Raw genomic sequence first — 17,641 nt, 5'->3', positions numbered from 1 at the left:
CATTTAGAATGCGTTTTGAGCAGTTCTAAATCTCTAAACGCATCAAGCCGAGATGCCGTCTTGTCACGCTCTCGCTTAGACCAAGTTTTGATGAGGCTCGTCGAGCAAAAACCGTCTCTAAACTTTAAATCTAGCAGGGGGGGTCGACCCCCTTTCCAAATCTCCAGACGACTCTAAACGCTCGCTTAGCCTCGGTTGAGGTCCGCGTATCAAACCTGCCATCAGCACCTGCTAAATTGAGCGATCCGCTCGCCATAAATGGAAAGCGACCTCATGGTCGTGACTTGCAGTCGTCGAGCGTTGGTCTGGCATTACGGATGGGAGGAACAGTTCTATTTTTCCATTTCACCGTGGCAGCGAGTGTGACCAGGTACGCTGATGGCGTTTAGAACTGCGAAATCTAGGATTTTGGCTTACGGGAAGTCATCCACTAGCACGGCTCATAAACAAAAGATTGGGCAGTGATTTTGCGAGCGATCATCGCGCTCGCGGGTAAACCTACCAAACACCGCATCTCCCCTGGCATCGCATCCTCCCCCCTCCCCCCCTCCCCAGAGGTACCGTCATCATGCTGTGTCGCGATCGCCAGTCACAGTTAGAGAAAACAAAGTCTATCCCCATCAGTGCATCAACACCGGACAGCCCCGAGTACTGATGCAGCTGTATCAACATGCCAGGGCGCTGATGTCCTGACACCTGCATCGTAATTTTCAAGTCCCTGGCACCGCGGCGCTTGACTGCCAAAGTCACAGAGGGGCGCCCTCCGCCGAGCCCCTTGCATAGTGGTACAAGGGCTGTGATCGCGAGCCATCACGGTGAGGATGACCGTCCTGCAGGACAGTCATCCCCTCCGCGAACGATACTTGGCAGCCAAGCGGCGTATCATCGCAGTGCTACCCCATTATTTGCAGACGACGGGCAGCCGCACCCTCTCGGATGCTCTATGCCTTCACACACGGCGGAGGAACTTACGAGAGAGAAATCATATACCACTGTTTCCACCTCATCACCCTTCACGCGGGCAGCATTCCCCTCTGAAAGCGTCACCCCAGCGCCCCGAATCCCGATTGAGTCAAGCATGCGGGTAAGAAAGGTGATGGTCAATGACAGTAGCGAACAAACGACTCAACAGTCAAAGCGTAAGACAAGTACGGACGGACGCGAGAGGATGATCGCGGTGCCACCCCAGGCGAGTGCTATCATCCCGACATGACAGGAGCACGTCCTTATAAAAAGAACAGGAATGATGGCGGTGCACGACTCGGAATATACCCATTGGGCTATACTGGTAGGTACGCAGACAGCTCAAGTCAGCGAAGGTTTGTAAAACATCCCCGTATAGACTATTGCGCGAAAGGCCGGGTGTGGCTGCGGGAGTCTTCCTTCTTCAGTACACTTCGCTGCGCCATTGGTGATTATAAGCAACATTCTGAGCGCATACGGGAAGGAACGGAATCAAACCAATGCCGGCAGAAGTAAGGAAGTCTCGACTTGAGCCGTTGGAAGTCGCGAGTAATGAAAGCAAAGCAAACCACCACATCCACATCGGACCCTTATATTGGCCGAGGCTTCAAAACACATGAAGTCAGCCATAGACGCCCGATCCGAGATCCACTGTGGATTTCGTGCACGTCCCAGTATCACGCTGAGCGTCCGAGCGATGGTATTGATGGGACATTCCAGCTGGCCAAGGAAGCCGCAGTCTAAGTGCCGGACGTATGAGTGGGTACAGGTACCTGAGGATTGCAAGGACAGAACACAAGAAAGCCCGTGAGTATGTGGGACTGGTGGTGCAGTCAGACTAGCTGAAGCCTATACATGAACTTGAGGCGGTGGATCCAGAGGCGCAGTAATCCTCGACCTTGAACCCGGAGGAAGACTCGGTTCTATCCTTGTCGCCCCTCGGAGCGGTTCCAGCTTTAGGTCGGTGATCAAAGCCACCTTGTCTATACATACAGTTAAGTGCGTCATATATACAGCAATTGAAACATGTCGCGAAGGACCACCGTAAGTATTCGGGGAATCGAGGCTATTGGACGGCGTTTTTAGGCGGAGGTGAAATACGGGAGACCTCGAACGTGCCATGTCAGTTTCTGGGGCAACATGGAAACAGTAGACAGCCAGCACTCGTCCAGCCACGGTAGTTGGTATACCTGGCGCTATACAACATCCGGAAGTGCCCAATTGCCCAGACGTAGGGTTCAGTCAGTGGAGGAAGAACAGCCTGTCGAAGATCCTGGTTCAAGAACCAACGGATGTATTCCAGCGCCTGGACGCGTCCATAATGGCGTGGACGTGAGTGGCTCGGGCAGCCGTGGACCGCCGGGATTCCATGATGAAGCCACGCTCAGCTGTCTGGTTGTCCGGCGGCCTGCAGAATGTGAGCAGTTATCTCCATGCCTTTGTACTTTTGTCTTGTAGGAAAACGACCGGATGGTAGAATATATCTGCAGGAGGACAAAAGCAATACTGGGTCGGAGGGTGTAGACAGCACGTGGTTCCGACCGAGCAGCAAGGCAACGATTGCAGTCGGTAGACATGGGCGGGAAGGTTCAGCCTCTTCTGGTTAGATGGATAGAAGATAGACGGGGAAGCTTCAACTCTTCGGAGACGCCCTTGACTGCGCTCGCAGGAGCATGGAGAATTTAAAGCCTTTGATGCAAGACATGCACTGACACCACTATGGCCATGTCGGCCTCGCTATCGATATCACGATCACTATTTCTGGGCGTTAATTTCATCAGTCTCAGTCCATTTGTTCTCGAAAGGGTCAAAACATATAAGTCCCTTACTTTCTGCCGTTTCTTTTACCCTTGAGCTAGTAATGCAAACGTATGAGCGGTGGTCTTCAAGATTGCTCTGTCTTTGTGTCGCGTAGCAGGCGTTCGGATAGGTTCAAACCTGTAAGATATATGTCACAGAATGCAGAATTCCAAGTAGGGTTTTAGAGATAGAGGCAGTTCGGAAGCCGGAAGGGACGTCGGTGATGGAAGACATTAGCCAAATTGGGCGAAGGAACTCCGCGTTTCTGCAAGCGCAGGATCGCACTCAGCCCGCACGGTCTCTGGCGCGTCAAACAACCGCACAACGTGCCAGCGCTGCGCATGCCGACGACGGCGTACCCAACTGGACTGGCCGCACAGACATCCCCCTCCACCTACTCACACAGCGACGACGCAGAGCCCGAGTCCGGCTTGATCACGCCTTCACACGGCGGCACCGTTGTTGCCGGCGACGAGTACGACTTACCGATCGACAAGCCCTCCACACCGACGCCCGACATTCGCCCCGATACGACCACGACGACCACGGCAGCAGAGATGTCTGCGACGACCCAGACGCAGCAGCAGCAGTCGTACACGCCGCGATCGAGGGAGCCCAGCAGCAAGCCCAGGCCTGTGTCCATGCCCCCGCAGGCTTACACTCCTCCAACGCAGCCGGAACGCGAGAGAGGCACGATGGAGGATGGCTCGAAGCATCGCTCGCGGGATGGGTCCAGCAAGCAGAGGAGCTCGAACCGTGTTCTTGGCGACTATACGCTCAGCAAGACGCTGGGAGCGGGTAGTATGGGGAAAGTCAAACTGGCGCATCACAATATTACCGGGGAGAAAGTGAGTGAATATATTGTCCGATGATTGGATTTGCTGGAACGGCAGTACAGTTTGCCGTCAAAATTCTTCCTCGAGCGTCGCCGAGCGGCACGACGAACGGCGCGTCTGGCGAGGCAGCAGCGAAGCAGGCCAACAAGGATGCTTCGAAGGAGATCCGGACGTTACGGGAGGCTGCACTATCTATGCTGCTTCACCACCCCTACATATGTGGGATGCGCGAGATGATCGTACACCAACATCACTACTATATGGTGCAGGAATACATCAACGGCGGGCAGATGTTGGACTACATCATCAGTCATGGTCGGCTGCGGGAACGAGTAGCGAGAAAGTTTGCGAGGCAGATAGGAAGTGCATTGGAATACTGTCATCGGAACAATGTCGTGCACCGAGGTAAGTCGCTTTCTCGAGTTCCCGATATATGCGGATCGGTGCTCATCGAGCACCTTGTCTGACGTTCACTAACTAGACCTCAAAATCGAAAATATCCTCATTTCGCACACGGGGAACATCAAAATCATAGATTTCGGCCTGTCTAACTTGTACGATCCCGCAAACCACTTGGGGACATTCTGCGGTTCTCTGTACTTCGCTGCCCCGGAGCTGCTCAACGCCAAGGTGTACACTGGACCTGAGGTCGACGTCTGGAGTTTCGGCGTTGTCTTGTACGTTCTTGTCTGTGGCAAGGTTCCCTTCGACGACCAAAGCATGCCGGCGCTTCACGCCAAAATCAAGCGGGGATTGGTAGAATATCCTGTGTGGCTCAGTGCAGGTACGGCTTCATCGGTCTTTGCTCTGATGCTGCGTCGACTCAGCTCTGCTATCAACAGAATGTAAACATCTGCTTTCCCGCATGTTGGTAACGAACCCCGCAGCTCGAGCGCCACTTTCAGAGGTCTTGAGCCATCCTTGGATGGTGCGAGGTTTCCCTGGACCGCCTGATCCCCATATGGTAAGGCGGGAACCTCTTCGCCCGGATGAACTCGAGAGAACGGTAATCCGTCAAATGACGGGCCTCGAGTTTGGGACGGAGGAGGAGATCGAGAAGAAGCTGATCGATATCCTGGAGTCGGATGGGTACCAGAGAGCCGTGCAGCATTGGGAGAGGAAACGGGATATGGCCAATGGACGGAATGGGCACTCAAAGTGGGGCGAGTCTTTCTCGACGTCATCTGTCGCGCTGTCCTACGACGGTTCGAAATACGAAGGTGGAACTCCCGCCAAGCAGAAATCGCGCAGATTCTCTGGTTTCGACTTCTATCGTCGGAAATTCTTCTCCCCATCCTCCTCGCCCTCCAGCACCCCCTCGCATTCTCCTCCCACCTCGCAATCTCATCTCTCGCATCTCTCTCTCACTGATCTGCAGCGAGAGCCGCCGGATCCCACTGGCGGCTTCCATCCACTCGTCTCCATGTATTACCTGGCACGGGAGAAACTCGAACGCGAAAGAGTGTACGGCCCGGGTCACTTTGCCAGCTCTCAGATCTCCCTCGAAACCTCTCAGGCGGCTTCACCGGGCCCCGACGCTCCAGCACCCCCTCCGTCCAGTGCGAAGGCCGTCTCACAGCCCGCAGTGCCGAAGAAAGATGCTGTACCTGGGAAGGCAGACTACAGTATGCCTTTGCCTCGATTACCTGCACCCGAGACATCACACTATTCCGGGATGTCCTACGATGCGGCGCAGGCGACGCCGTCGCCCACGTCGCCCAATTTCCAAATGCAGCCCCGGCCTCGAGATGCGGGTATCATGCCTGTCTCCAAAGGTGGCGATGTCCCGCCCGGCAACGATCCTTCAGGCAATGCGGGTTTCCCCCGTGCACCCGCTCCTTCGAAGCATAGGCGGAGCCATAGTCTCAGTCAGCGTCCGTCCACTACGATCTCCAGAGGCTGGTTCTCGGGAATAGGTGGTGGGCATAGTACGATCGACGAGCATGGCACCTTGAATGAGAAGGGTTCACCACCTAGGGCAGATACATGGGATCCGCCCAGGACGGCTGGACCAGAATTGAGCTCCTTTGCAGAGAAGCAAGAGCCGGAGAATAGAGATGATAATGCCCTGTTAACCCCGATGGCGGCGGGTGCGACGCTGGTACGGAAGTTTGGCAGCTTGCTTGGGAGGGGCGATGATTCAAGGCGGTCAAGCGATGGTCGAAAGCGAGGCAGCATTTTAGCCGCGACGTCACCTCGAGCTTCTGCAGACGTTGATGCCGAGAAGGACGGCATTGCCGACAAGGGAGCTGAGGGCAACGCGAAAGCTTCCCAGGACACGGCTAACCGTGATGCAGAGTTACCGTCACCAACCACCCCCACGACCCCGACCAAGGGCGTTCATCGACGAGCAGCTACTATCCTCGACCCCCAAGGGCGTTCTGCAAGACATGAACGGCGCAGCAGTACCGGGGCGGCTTTTTTCTCGGGCGGCACGATTGGTCGACATCGCAGACCATCCAGCGGGTTTGGGACTGTGTCTGGACCGAGACCTATGGGCGATAGATACATTGGCCGGACTGATGAGGAAGAGGAAACGCAGGAACAGCCGAACGAACAGGGTGAAGTTGTTAATGGTCAAAACGGCCTTCAGGACGAGGAGGATGTGGATGGTGCTGAGAAAGAGTTCAAGCCGGTATTCATGAAGGGCTTGTTCAGGTTCGTTTTTTCTTAGTATTTCCTGTGACATCTGCGTGATCTGGAGAAACCAGTGTCGCCACCACGTCTACGAAACCACCCACTGTCATCAAAGCAGACATACGACGGGTTCTTGACCGGATGGCAGTGCAATATCGTGAGACGCGTAGTGGCTTTGAATGCATACACATCCCTTCTGTCGACATTTCGTCTGTGCAGACGCCGCAGCCTCAGCGTAGTAGTCATCGTAAACAAGGCTCTGGTGGCTCCACCGATACTGGGACTGGTACGACTAGAAGGTCAATCGTCAAGAAAGCGTCGAAGCTGTCTTTCGCCACCAGGAGCAAAGAGCTATTGCGGGACCGTACCGAGAAAGAAAAGGGCAAAGATCGGGAGTCTTCAACTGACAAGGAGAAGGATCTTCCCAGTCGACCTTCCGGTACTACAATGCTGACTGCGACGGCCAGCAGTGGGTCTTCATCTTTCTTCAATGTGTCATCCAACACGCACACAGTTGTAGCCGAGCCTCAGTCAACAGTTACCGACGCTGCGTCGACGATGGGAGCTGACGACACGACTCCTCGCTCTGCGAGTCCTGCTCCATCCAAAGTGTTGCCTCCTATACCTCGTGATTATGCCTCTACTCCCACGCCTGGCCCTCGATACTCAACGCCGTTGCCTACCGGAGAGGTGGACCGAGAAGTGTTTGAGAGCATTGGCACTAATACCCTAGCCGTCCGATTTGAAATCAACATTGTAAAAGTATGTCGTATATCCCTCGTAATTCTGGGGTACCGCTGACCCGTGCGTTTGCTAGGTACCTTGGCTTCCCCTCCACGGATTGCAGTTCCGAAGATCAGCAGGGGATGGATGGCAGTACCAGATGCTTGCACGGCGAGTCCTCACAGAACTCAAGCTATAGCATCTCCGCACTCGTTTCTTTCCTGTCGTCCTCTTTAATCATTCCGAATCCTATGAGTATGGTCATCCTATTACGCTAGTGCTTTGTCCTTTTTTCGTGGTCCTGCGGTTTATGTATGTATTCTATATCCACTTCCTGCTTCGAACATACCTTCTCTCTCGGCACCGTCCGATCTTTTGCCACCTAGACAATGAAAGTAGGGGTTCTCGACGGATCTTGCAATATCGTGTATCGCTATTGCTTCCAACATATACTATGAGACGGTCCTAGTTCCTGGAGGTCGCTACTGCCCCAAGGGTCATATTGTCTTTCAAAGAACGATGCAGTTTCTGGGTACTGTCAATACTGACTCCATTACAGACGTCAGTCAGTTTCGAGGTTCGTGCTCAATAGCTGGCAGCTAGACGCTTCATGATGTATTGAGCTGCCTGAGTGAACCGCCCACGTCATACACTTCGTATCCTCGAACCTAAGAAAATTACTCACAGAGATTGGCTCGTAGCGTTTGGGCCTTTCCTCGGAATACGTTCCCGGTATGCAGTCGACTACCGTTGTCATGTCCTGAGTCATCGTCAATGGGTCCGTTAAACCTGGCTAGTGAGAATGAGGATCTTACAGCAGAGCAGAACTATACTCGCGCTGTGAGACTCTGAAGACGTGGACTCGGGGTGACCAGGCACTCACGTAGGGTATGGAATATCGCTCCGGGGTCATTCCATCTTTCGTAGTAAGGTGAGGCGGTGCGCGCACGCGATGCACCGTACTTCGGATGATGTCGTTCGACCCTGCGGAGGTTTTCAGGATATCGAGGGTCTGATAGAGTGGGAAGACTTACATCGTTGGAGGAAGTCGCCCGCATTGACGATGATGGAACCCTCCACTGGGGGTGCCGGCTGAGGGGAAGTAAGGAGAATTGCCGTAGGACGAATCACAGCACGGTGTGTCTTGCCTTGAATTGTCCTGGCTTAGTGACATCCTCCACTTCCAAGCCGCCCACCTGGTCTTGCATTAATAAGGTTATACTACCGAAGTCAGAGTGCGCCCCAATCCTTGTTACTCGTTCTTTTGTCAGGCTCTCGACAGGGACGCTGTGAGTACGTGTCAAAAATGGAGGCGGCCGTTCGGTATACGTCATTCCTGACCTTACCTAGGGTAGTGGAGAAGCCGGAGCTGGTTGTCCGAGGCAGTGTGGTATTTGACGAAATAATCTTCCGGTAATCGAAATCCCAGAGCCAACGCCCTCAGAATGGACAATTCCACTTCGCGACATGTCTATCGCACTATTAGCCGTCCCTCGCAGTGTATCAGAAAAATCGCCTTACCCAGAAAAAGTCTAGGCAAGCCTCTCTGAAGCCTGGAAGTAGATCGTCTGGAAGCCAGATATTGGGTTGGTACGGATCACCTTCCCGGCCGCTTTCAAAACTTTCTTTAACATCGGGGGCTTGGGACCGGTTCCTCTTCAGTTCTTCGTCGTCATAAACATGCTGTGTCACTTTCTCTAGCCCAGGCGCAGAGTACCCTATCGACGGTTTGAAGTCCTGCACACCTTAAGGAGAAACTGACTCGGAGGCCTACCTCGATGATGAGTGCCCGAGGGAGGGTGTGGGGCCAATTGCTTGGTCTCAAGGGGTAAATTGAAGAACTTCTTCGCCTTGCCAGCCAGACGTCGACGTCATGCATAGACCTTCAGATACAAACATTTATTTCTTACCCATCCGAACATGCCATCAATCTTGTCTTGAGGAAGACCATGGTTGACGAGGTATACGAATCCCATCTCTCTGAACGAAGCTAATACAGCATCCGCCACAGCCTGCTTATTGGTTCCATCCAGGAAGGGACCGAAGTCCAAAATTGAGATGTCACCGGCATCTCCAAGCTTGACGGAGGACATTTCTATTGCTCGAGTGACGATGTTCCGACTATAATGCAAGGGGGGGCCCAAGGGAGGGGCAGATGCTGCTTCACGTTCCTGGGAAGGGATTTGTGAGGCCGTCATTTTATAGACCTGTATAAATTGAATGATTCGAGTGAACGGTCACAGGGCGTGGCATTCCGTTCGGAGGTCACCGAGAACGCCTCGAGAATACCAGACATCAGAGCCATTCATGCATTCGCATAGTCGACGGGTTAGTTAGCACAGCCCTGGGAGTTCTTAATGTTTTCGATACCTGGAATACGTCCGCGTCATGGGCGGCATGGATGACTGTTCAGTGTTCTATCAAGGATCGGAGGGTCTGACGGTCGGGGTAATCCAGGACCCCGGCATATGGGTACTGATGTTTGATCCTAAGTGCCCGATTTTCGGCCCTTATGGCCTCACACATTTGGACCGGATATACCCGCCTCTAGGATCCGGTCAGCCCAAATTGGGCTGCTTATGTCCGCATAAGTGACCTATGCTCGGGCGCCCCCCGGTGTGTCCGCCAAACGGATCCAACCTCGAAACCGGCACACGCCCAACGCTGCAACGAGTAGATCGTGACATGATTACTCCGGGATATTGTATTTCAGTCTTCCTAAGATCCACCACTGTTGCATTTCATTCACCGTTGCTGAGGATATACCTGGATATACACGAGACGAGCTGACAGTTGACTGAGAAGCATAAGAGACACCACTCAACCTAGTACAAGGACTACTGGGTGTGACACTTCGACGACTTGGTATGTCCGCCAGGTGATCGGACACCAAGACCGGCAAGGCCCTTGTGTCCGCCGTGATATACCGGACATGGACCGAAAATTTGGGCTTTATGTCCGCCTAAATATCCGACATAGGGCCTCAAAATTGGCCGTTTATGTCCGCACTAGGATCAAACATATATACCAGTATGCCGGGGTCCTGGTAATCCTTCTCGTTACTCCGCAGAATGCCGTCATGGTTCGAGAGAGAGTTCTGGCATACTTATGTATACTAAAGCTGCTTTTGCCTGTGATGCCAGAGATACATTTGTGGACCTACTTTAAATGTATAGGCTACATGCATGTCGCCGACAGACTGTCATTTCTGCACGTTTCATCGCGTCGTCGTCGCCGCCTCTGAACTTGGGGAACATTGACAAGTCTCCTCAAGGTCACCTTCTGTTTTTGACTGGAAAGATTGCTATTAACACCGGGTAGCATGTCCGGTAAGTAGATGTCAGGATCGATCTGTCTCGAGACGCTAGGTCGGTTCTATCAGGTGCGCATGCTATCTCTGAACAAAAATCATCAGACCCAAGCTTGACTAAGTATTACTTATAGGGCCAGACGGCCATAGGGCCATCGCGGCTTGTTGTTGGTTCATTTTGGTATGTTCCAGTAACATGCTATGCATAGACATACGTCCCTGAATGCCGTATGTACTCCGTGTGGGCACAGGATTCCGGAACTCTTCCTTTCCAACGCATCATCGATATGAACTTTATTACCAGCAACCCTTGACGTCGTTGGACTCCCCTATCTCTGATGCCTAAGTCTGTCCGACGCTCATAGGCCTGTTAATTCTTAGGTTTCTACTTAATTCAGTCCTATTGAATTCACCAGATGACCACCTCATTGACGCGATAACTGGGCCACTGGCGTACGTCAGCAGCCAGCAGCTGCAGCCTACACAGGAACCTGAACCCCTTCGGTCGGAGTAACCATCGCGACAGGTATCAGAGGGCTTCCACCTAGCTCCTACTCTACGCTTGGGCATGGTTTGATGGGCGCTACTACTGTGTGTCAAGTTGTTGAATATGACTGGTGGATAACTATGGGAATGTATAGAAGGTAGCGGCCATCAGCCCTATGTTGGCACGGGCTTGCGATGACATCTACCACACAGTGGTCCACACTCCATAACTCAAAGGGTCGGGCGCCCATACGCGAACAGGTCCCTATAAAGGGCCTTGGCACCTGGATGGTGACCCTCTATCTTCCTCTACCAAATTCTGAGATAGGCAGCATCAAGGACTCACCGCTTCCAACGTGTCATGGGTCAGCTACCTCTCAATGTTGCAGGGGCACTGTCGGTGTGGATGGAGGTATATGAACGCTTATATTTTGCCATTCTGCGATGGCAAGTCTGACATGGTTCCTCCCGATCCAGGTTCTGTTGTATGGTATGACACGGATCGGCAAACTAAATCATCACTTACGCTCCGGCAGGGATGTACTGTAGTCTTTTCTTCGAAAGCGTCTGGATTATAGTGAAGAAGCAGAAGAAGCAGACGACTCCTTCGAAAGTGAGTTCAACCCAGACCGCCAGTCCTTGACCGCCCCTCCATGCTTGTTTGGTTGTAGATATTCTTTGGAGCTACAGTGACCATGTTCATTTTCGCAACACTTCACATAGGTTGGCTGTCGCCGCACATCACGTGTGTATTATCTGAACACTCGTTCTGTTTAGCTCTGAACCTGTATCGATTTCTACGAGGCTATGTATGGCTGGCTGCAGACCCCGGTCCAGTGGCGTACTTCAACGATCTAGGACGATGGGATAATATTGCACACGACGCCATCAATGCTATTGTTACCTGGATCGGGGACTCATTAGTCGTGTGTCCAAAGTTGATTACAGTACTTTCGTATACGTCGACTCACGACCGCCGCAGATCTATCGATGCTTCGTGGTATGGGGACAAACTTTCTATGTCATCATAGTCCCGACGTTGTTACTTATCCTCAGTATAAGTGGGTCGAACTACTCCCCAAGAAGCATACATCTGACCTAGTGATGACTTGGCCTAGTTGCCAATAGTATAGCCTTGCACTTATTCACGAAAGTGCAGTTGGGCGCTATCTTCTCCCCGACTCTGGTCCATTGGATGAACACCATTTATGCCGTGGCATTTGTGCAGAACACCATGACCACCGGCCTCATTGCGTTCCGTATCTGGCGCCAAGACAGAGAGACGCGGCGTGCGATCGGAATCCAGACCTGGAGAAGCGGGCATAGTCTCCTGCCGCTCGTCCGCATCATTATCGAATCAGCCATGGTATATGTGCTGGAAGTGCTTGTCCTCATCATACTCTACGCCTTGGGCCACAACGGCCAATACGTAGTTCAGGAAGCCATCGTTCCTACTGTCGGTGAGTCTATTTGGCCATCATCGCCCGTTAACTTTTCCCAACCATGTCTCGCGTATCCGCAGGCATCGTCTTTACCTTGATAACAGTGCGGGTTGCGATCCGAAACTCCAGAGCCATGAAGAGCACTACTGCTGCCAGTGCCACCAGACCACTAGAGCTACGCATCCGCAGCACGTATACAATGCCATCCTCTACAGAGGACATTGGCGCCAAAGATGGTCGCGTGCCTGACTATTCTTGCGATGGCAGTCAAGTTTCAGGCGTTGCGCCAAAGAGGGACTCGTCTGCGGTCCATGTCTTGACATCGCCGACGTTTTCTCCAGGTGAGCTAGACGATAGAGAGCGTGAGGGGGATGCCAGTGAGAATGTGTAACTTTATTGTTTTAATGTAGACTGCCACCAATGTCAGATACCATTATCATTACCGCTCCTTCCATGTTCCTCACCGCAATAATGGCAACACATTTCATATCCTCACACATCTATGGCCCGTGCCGCAATGATCCAGGACGATCCCCATAGCGCGGTATCCACGTTCTCCCGCAGCGACCTGCCTGCAGGCGCGCGTGTTAGCAACCACACCGAACGGCATCGCTGCGGGAAACGGCGCTTGAACATGTCCCAAGCAGCATGCGTGCAGCGCCACAACACATGCCCATCGCATGCCCGCACATACTGTAATCAGCCATATACGCAAGCCGGGGCCATGGGCTGCTGTGGTATATGTAGGACTAGCCACCGTCCCGAGCGATCAGCACACTCACTCTACCTCTGAGGATGGGCAACACCGAGAGCACCCCCGCCCGGCCGCCGCAGACCGCTCGCGCGCCCTGGGGCGCGCCCTCACCGCACTCGCCGTACCGTAGCAGACCGCAATCCGTGAGAGAAGACCACACACCGAGGGAGGAACAGGTTCAGGAGACATTCGGGGAAGAACCACTCCGCCCAAGTCTTCAACTCGAACCGGAGATGCCCGGGGCGGCCCCGTCGCTCCCGGTGCAAGAAGCTGTAGCACAAGAACCAGTCCATCCGAGTCCGCAAGAGGCTCTGGAGATGCCTGGAGGATCCCATCCTCTCCCACCAGAGGCGACTTCCCCGGAAGATACCAATGGGGCAAAGGTCGAGACGAACGCCCCACATATAGAAGCTGCAGAAACACAGCTCGAGCCCTCGCCCCATACTGAATCAGAGGCGCACAGTCCAAAGCCCAGCGAGCAACCCGAGCCCCCGGCGACCGCAGAGAAGCCAGCCAAACCGCGCATACAGGGCGTCTACACCCCTGTATCTCTGACGTCGGATTCGATTCCGGCGGCAGCAGCGATGGACCTCTCGGGCGGAGACCACAAGTCCGTGATCAGCTTCCCACTGCACGGCGGCTTGAACCAGCAGGTACGCGCCCTCACGCCTTACCTTACCTTGTATTCAAATCTCGAACTTGCGCTGGCCGACGCCATGTTTTGTGTAGTGGTCCTTCATGCCCCTGACAAACGGCCCCGAGGGGAGCTACACGATCCGCAGCAGGGGCGGCGGGGTGTACCTGACCGTCGAGCCGGATCTGCGAGGCGGGGTGCTGAAAGTCGTGGCGACGGAGTTTCCGGCGAGCTGGGTCGTCGCTGAGATTGATTGGGAGGGACTTAGGGAGGAGAGAGTCATCAGGTGAGCAACTCAGCCGGAGTGGGAAACACGTCTGACGATTGCGTGTGAAGTATTGGATGGCCGAAGTCTGCGCTTGCCGTGGGCTTCGCAGAAGGGGAGGGCGGCGAGCCGGGGCACAAGGTGCGTGCGGGCGGTGTCAGCGTAACATGGACGCTGTCTTGCTGAGACTGTGCTTGAAGGTCCAGCTCGTCGAGTCCAATCCAGACCACGCCGATGCGCGTTACCTGTGGAGACTAGTCCCGTCCGCGGCCGAGCACGACGACCAAGACAGCAAGCACAGCGACTGGCACATCGGGCACCGGAGGTCCCAGACGGAATCCACAGCAGTCGGAGCGCAGGAGGACAAGACCGGCGCCAGCCTGCATAAGACGACACCGGGTGCGAGTGGCTGGACGGAGACGGTGGTCAGCACGACGACCACAACGACCGTGCAGACGACAAAGGAGGGTACGGTTATTACCACTGTGACGAAGGTCGCCGAGAACGGGAACGGCGGGAGGCGGAGCGAGCGGGGGCCCGCGGGTTCTTGCGTCTTGCAGTGAGAGCTGGCCGAGGCATAGAGAAGGTGCCCCCGGGTATGGGCAGACCGAGGTTTATTTGTACTTACTGGGCATTTGACTTGGCTCGTAGAGGGGAGGGTGATCTCCAGGAGGCTAGGTCGCATAGTGTGTAATATAGCGAACCTATCGTAGATATCCCATGAAGGAGCCACCGTGCGGGCCCGAGATGAAGTACATGCCTGTGGGTTGACGAGGTCGGTTGATCAGTTGTTTCGCTGTTATGCCCAACCGCGGGCTTTCGTCCTTGGACGCGACGAGCCACAGCCACCTGGGGGTGTTGCGGCGGTAGGCAAGATCATCAGACTCGACTAGCTCAGTAGCTGGCCACTCAGGATAATAGTTCGTCTCTCGCAACGGGTAGCCAATATGCATACGAAGAGAGCGCACGGACCGGAAGACGGTCGAGGACCGTTGACGCAGATGCGACGAGCTTTAACTGTCTCGGCGCAGGTTGCGAATCTACAATCGAACGGACTAGTATATAGCTTCGACGGTTGCACTTACAGTCGGTCGTGGCTATCCACGGCGTAAAGTTGGTGGAAAGTACTGGAACTCAGTACTCATGGGCAATCCCGATTTCCAGCAGAGGACGAATCGAGACATAGACACTCCGAGTCCTCGGATTTTCTGGGATGGAGCCTCGTTGACAATCGCAGAGCAGGGTTCCTGTCAACGCAAACGCCGTAGCGAAGACTGGTCTTGCAGTGCACGTCCGTCCATGGTGTCTTGCAATTGCAGTCTCCTTTAGTACCTTCTCCGTCACCTCAGTCTCCGAGGGACACTTTGGCTTCGGTATTAGCCTACTGATAGGTGTCCATTGGGTCACCGTGCTTACTGCGAACAGTTCGGCGATCTCGAGACTCGAGTGGGGTACATAGCGAAAATGAAAGGCCGTTCCAGATGTATCGCAGGAGTTTCTCAATTCTGGGCTGTTTCGACTGATCCTCCGCGATGCCCGCGTCCTCACAACATCAAGATTCATGATGACTCGGAGGGGGGGCGGTGGGCAGGAATTGGGATCGGAGTGTAGACATGGTACTCCAAGACAGCAGACTAAGCCTACGACGCTGGTATTCTGGTTTAGACAATACAGAGCATAGATGTGACAGGACAGGACGAAGTGTGGCTACCGGCGGAAACGGAATCGGCCGCGAGAGTCGCCGGCATCTCCGGCAATCGCCACTTTCTAGTATCGATCCTAACTCTCTCGGACACGAGCTGCACACTTCTACGTACCCAAGGATGCCGGACGCTCAGAGCTTCACCAGTAAGTAGACGGTGTTCCCGGAATAGTCCCAGTCATCGCGGACTTATTGCAGGGTTCTCCGGAGCTTAGCAGAGCTCCGAGGTGAAAGGGTTGCTAGCCGGACGTTCTTAAATGCATAAACTTTAGAACCCGAGGCGTCTCCACTTCCCTCAATCGCCCTGCTAGTTCTTGCTCAAGTCTCCTCTCGTTTGCAACCGCTGTCCCAAGGATCTGGTACGCGTCTCTAGGGACTGGGAGCGCGGTCGGCGCGTTGAGCGTAGAGCTTGAAGCCAACCTCCGTTCAGGGTAAACAAAAAGGCGGCAGCCATGCCGGACCCAACGGTAACAAAGACAGTGCGGACAAGAGACCTTGGTTTCCTCCCAATTCCCCCGCACTGTCGGCACCGGCCAGACGAAGTTTTCCAGCTCAGAATGTGGCAGACAGCCGTCTTTGCCTTGGCCAGCACATTCAGTACGCTTTCCCTTCATTCACGACCTTGCACTTAGTTCTGATGAGCCCGATAGCTTGTTAGCATCTCGCACCAGTAACATCCGTACATCAGGCTGAAATCAATTCCAGGCATGAACCTATACTATGTCCAGCCTATTCTAGATGCGCCACTCGCCACATGGAATTCTGCCACTGCGACTTATTCGCGCATGCAGTCCAGCTCTCGAACGAGTTTGATGTGTCCTACGTCAAAGTCTCCCGCATACCCTCACTATTACAGGCCGGGTACGCCGCTCTTCTGTGCCTACGTTAGCCTACTCAGCAATGTCCTTAGCTACGCAATCGGCCTGGTCTTCCTCTCGCCCCTCGGCGACCTCATCCACCGCCGCCAGTTCATCTTCCTCCTCATGACCGCCGCCGCAGGGCTGACCATCGGACTCGCGATCACAAAGTCGCTCGTCGCGTTCGAGGTGCTCTCGTTCTTCGTCGCGGTCGTATCGATTACCCCGCAGGTGAGTCTCATCAGATATCTCTCCTGCGGAGATAAACTCGTGATATTGTCGGCAGGTCCTCATCCCACTCACCGCCGAGCTCGCCCCGCCGCACAGGCGCGCGTCGTCGATTGCGGTCGTCATGAGCGGCCTGCTCATGGGTGTCATGCTCGCCCGTGTTTTGTCGGGCATCATCGCACAGTTCTCGAGCTACCACAATATATACTGGATGGGCGTCGGCGGTGCGTCCGTTTTTTCCCCTTTCCCCACTCTCTTACGCTGACACCACCCAGGGCAATTCCTCCTCCTCATCGTCATGTACCTCATCTGCCCGGATATGCCGCCGAAGAACCCTGACATGACCTACTTCCGCATCCTGGGCACGATGGCGCGCTTCGCAGTCACCGAGCCACTGCTCATCCAGACCGGCCTGATCCTCTTTGCCGACAGCGCGATCTACGCGGGCTTCTGGGTCACCATGACCTTCCTGCTCAGCGGCGCACCGTACAACTACTCCACGTGCGTTCCTGACTCTGGTGCTGATGCTGACCCTGTAGTATATACTCATGCTGCAATGGACGGATAGGCTAGACATTGGTTTATTTGGTCTCGTAGGTATCTTCGGGATCATGACTGCGCCCTTCGTCGGGCGCCTCATCGACGGGCTCATCCCCTGGGCCGCGGGCCTGCTCTTCATCGGGCTCATCCTGATTTCGATGGCGATACAGACCGCTGCGGGCGGGATCAATGTCGGCGCGGTGGTTGTCGCGATATTCGGTGCGTGTTTTTGATTTGGTGCGAGGGAGGGTGTTGATGTAGGTGGGTGGACGGTGCTGGATGTGGGCGTGCAGGGGCTGCAGGTGGCGTTGACTACGAACGTGTTCAGGTGAGTGAGGATGCCGGGTGTCGGGTTCTGGTGGTTGAGTGAGCGCATGGTAGCATCAACCCCGATGCACGGGCAAGGCTGAATGCTGTCGTTATCCTCTGCGTACGTATGTCCCTCCCTTCCCATCCTCGTCTCT

At 54.4% G+C, this 17,641-nt stretch overlaps 6 protein-coding genes across 6 annotated transcripts in view; 5 read left to right on the top strand and 1 right to left on the bottom strand.

The window, feature by feature from the left end:
• The first annotated feature begins 3,084 nt into the window (after nucleotides 1–3,084).
• On the top strand, nucleotides 3,085–7,678 carry GLOTRDRAFT_139974 (Pkinase-domain-containing protein). Its single transcript, XM_007870143.1, has 7 exons — nucleotides 3,085–3,611; nucleotides 3,662–4,004; nucleotides 4,081–4,383; nucleotides 4,442–6,257; nucleotides 6,311–6,998; nucleotides 7,054–7,586; nucleotides 7,645–7,678. The coding sequence occupies exons 1-6, from the start codon at nucleotides 3,105–3,107 to the stop codon at nucleotides 7,156–7,158; spliced, it is 3,762 nt and encodes a 1,253-aa protein (XP_007868334.1). The 5' UTR covers nucleotides 3,085–3,104; the 3' UTR covers nucleotides 7,159–7,586; nucleotides 7,645–7,678.
• GLOTRDRAFT_117143 (Clavaminate synthase-like protein) lies at nucleotides 7,545–9,052 on the bottom strand (the record flags this gene model as incomplete). Its single annotated transcript, XM_007870142.1, has 9 exons — nucleotides 7,545–7,586; nucleotides 7,645–7,719; nucleotides 7,843–7,943; nucleotides 7,994–8,051; nucleotides 8,108–8,246; nucleotides 8,306–8,430; nucleotides 8,481–8,677; nucleotides 8,734–8,809; nucleotides 8,870–9,052. The coding sequence occupies 9 exons, from the start codon at nucleotides 9,050–9,052 to the stop codon at nucleotides 7,545–7,547; spliced, it is 996 nt and encodes a 331-aa protein (XP_007868333.1).
• Nucleotides 9,053–10,109: 1,057 nt separating this feature from the next.
• Nucleotides 10,110–10,997, top strand: GLOTRDRAFT_111820 (uncharacterized protein). Its single transcript, XM_007870141.1, has 6 exons — nucleotides 10,110–10,233; nucleotides 10,281–10,288; nucleotides 10,404–10,450; nucleotides 10,521–10,615; nucleotides 10,668–10,913; nucleotides 10,969–10,997. Exons 1-4 carry the CDS (start codon nucleotides 10,128–10,130, stop codon nucleotides 10,558–10,560), a joined length of 201 nt encoding a protein of 66 aa, XP_007868332.1. The 5' UTR covers nucleotides 10,110–10,127; the 3' UTR covers nucleotides 10,561–10,615; nucleotides 10,668–10,913; nucleotides 10,969–10,997.
• A 119-nt stretch (nucleotides 10,998–11,116) lies between these two features.
• On the top strand, nucleotides 11,117–12,588 carry GLOTRDRAFT_46244 (uncharacterized protein; the record flags this gene model as incomplete). Its single annotated transcript, XM_007870044.1, has 8 exons — nucleotides 11,117–11,167; nucleotides 11,233–11,245; nucleotides 11,292–11,368; nucleotides 11,427–11,478; nucleotides 11,533–11,681; nucleotides 11,738–11,816; nucleotides 11,874–12,215; nucleotides 12,278–12,588. 8 exons carry the CDS (start codon nucleotides 11,117–11,119, stop codon nucleotides 12,586–12,588), a joined length of 1,074 nt encoding a protein of 357 aa, XP_007868235.1.
• A 404-nt stretch (nucleotides 12,589–12,992) lies between these two features.
• GLOTRDRAFT_95070 (uncharacterized protein) lies at nucleotides 12,993–14,413 on the top strand (the record flags this gene model as incomplete). Its single annotated transcript, XM_007870140.1, has 4 exons — nucleotides 12,993–13,604; nucleotides 13,681–13,871; nucleotides 13,922–13,991; nucleotides 14,051–14,413. The coding sequence occupies 4 exons, from the start codon at nucleotides 12,993–12,995 to the stop codon at nucleotides 14,411–14,413; spliced, it is 1,236 nt and encodes a 411-aa protein (XP_007868331.1).
• Nucleotides 14,414–16,037: 1,624 nt separating this feature from the next.
• Nucleotides 16,038–17,641, top strand: part of GLOTRDRAFT_18247 (MFS general substrate transporter) — a gene marked incomplete at both ends in the record, with an annotated part of 4,762 nt that continues 3,158 nt past the window's right edge. Inside the window, 7 exons of the mRNA XM_007869962.1 lie at nucleotides 16,038–16,149; nucleotides 16,281–16,413; nucleotides 16,463–16,640; nucleotides 16,696–16,861; nucleotides 16,913–17,138; nucleotides 17,206–17,402; nucleotides 17,439–17,505. Coding sequence (XP_007868153.1) covers nucleotides 16,038–16,149; nucleotides 16,281–16,413; nucleotides 16,463–16,640; nucleotides 16,696–16,861; nucleotides 16,913–17,138; nucleotides 17,206–17,402; nucleotides 17,439–17,505 — 1,079 coding nt within the window. The remainder of the gene's footprint in view (nucleotides 16,150–16,280; nucleotides 16,414–16,462; nucleotides 16,641–16,695; nucleotides 16,862–16,912; nucleotides 17,139–17,205; nucleotides 17,403–17,438; nucleotides 17,506–17,641) is intronic.

The sequence above is a fragment of the Gloeophyllum trabeum genome (assembly GCF_000344685.1).
Source record: "Gloeophyllum trabeum ATCC 11539 unplaced genomic scaffold GLOTRscaffold_00011, whole genome shotgun sequence".
Lineage (NCBI taxonomy): Eukaryota > Fungi > Basidiomycota > Agaricomycetes > Gloeophyllales > Gloeophyllaceae > Gloeophyllum > Gloeophyllum trabeum.
Note: the sequence above shows the minus strand (reverse complement) of the source record. Positions and strands in the feature narration are given on the sequence as shown.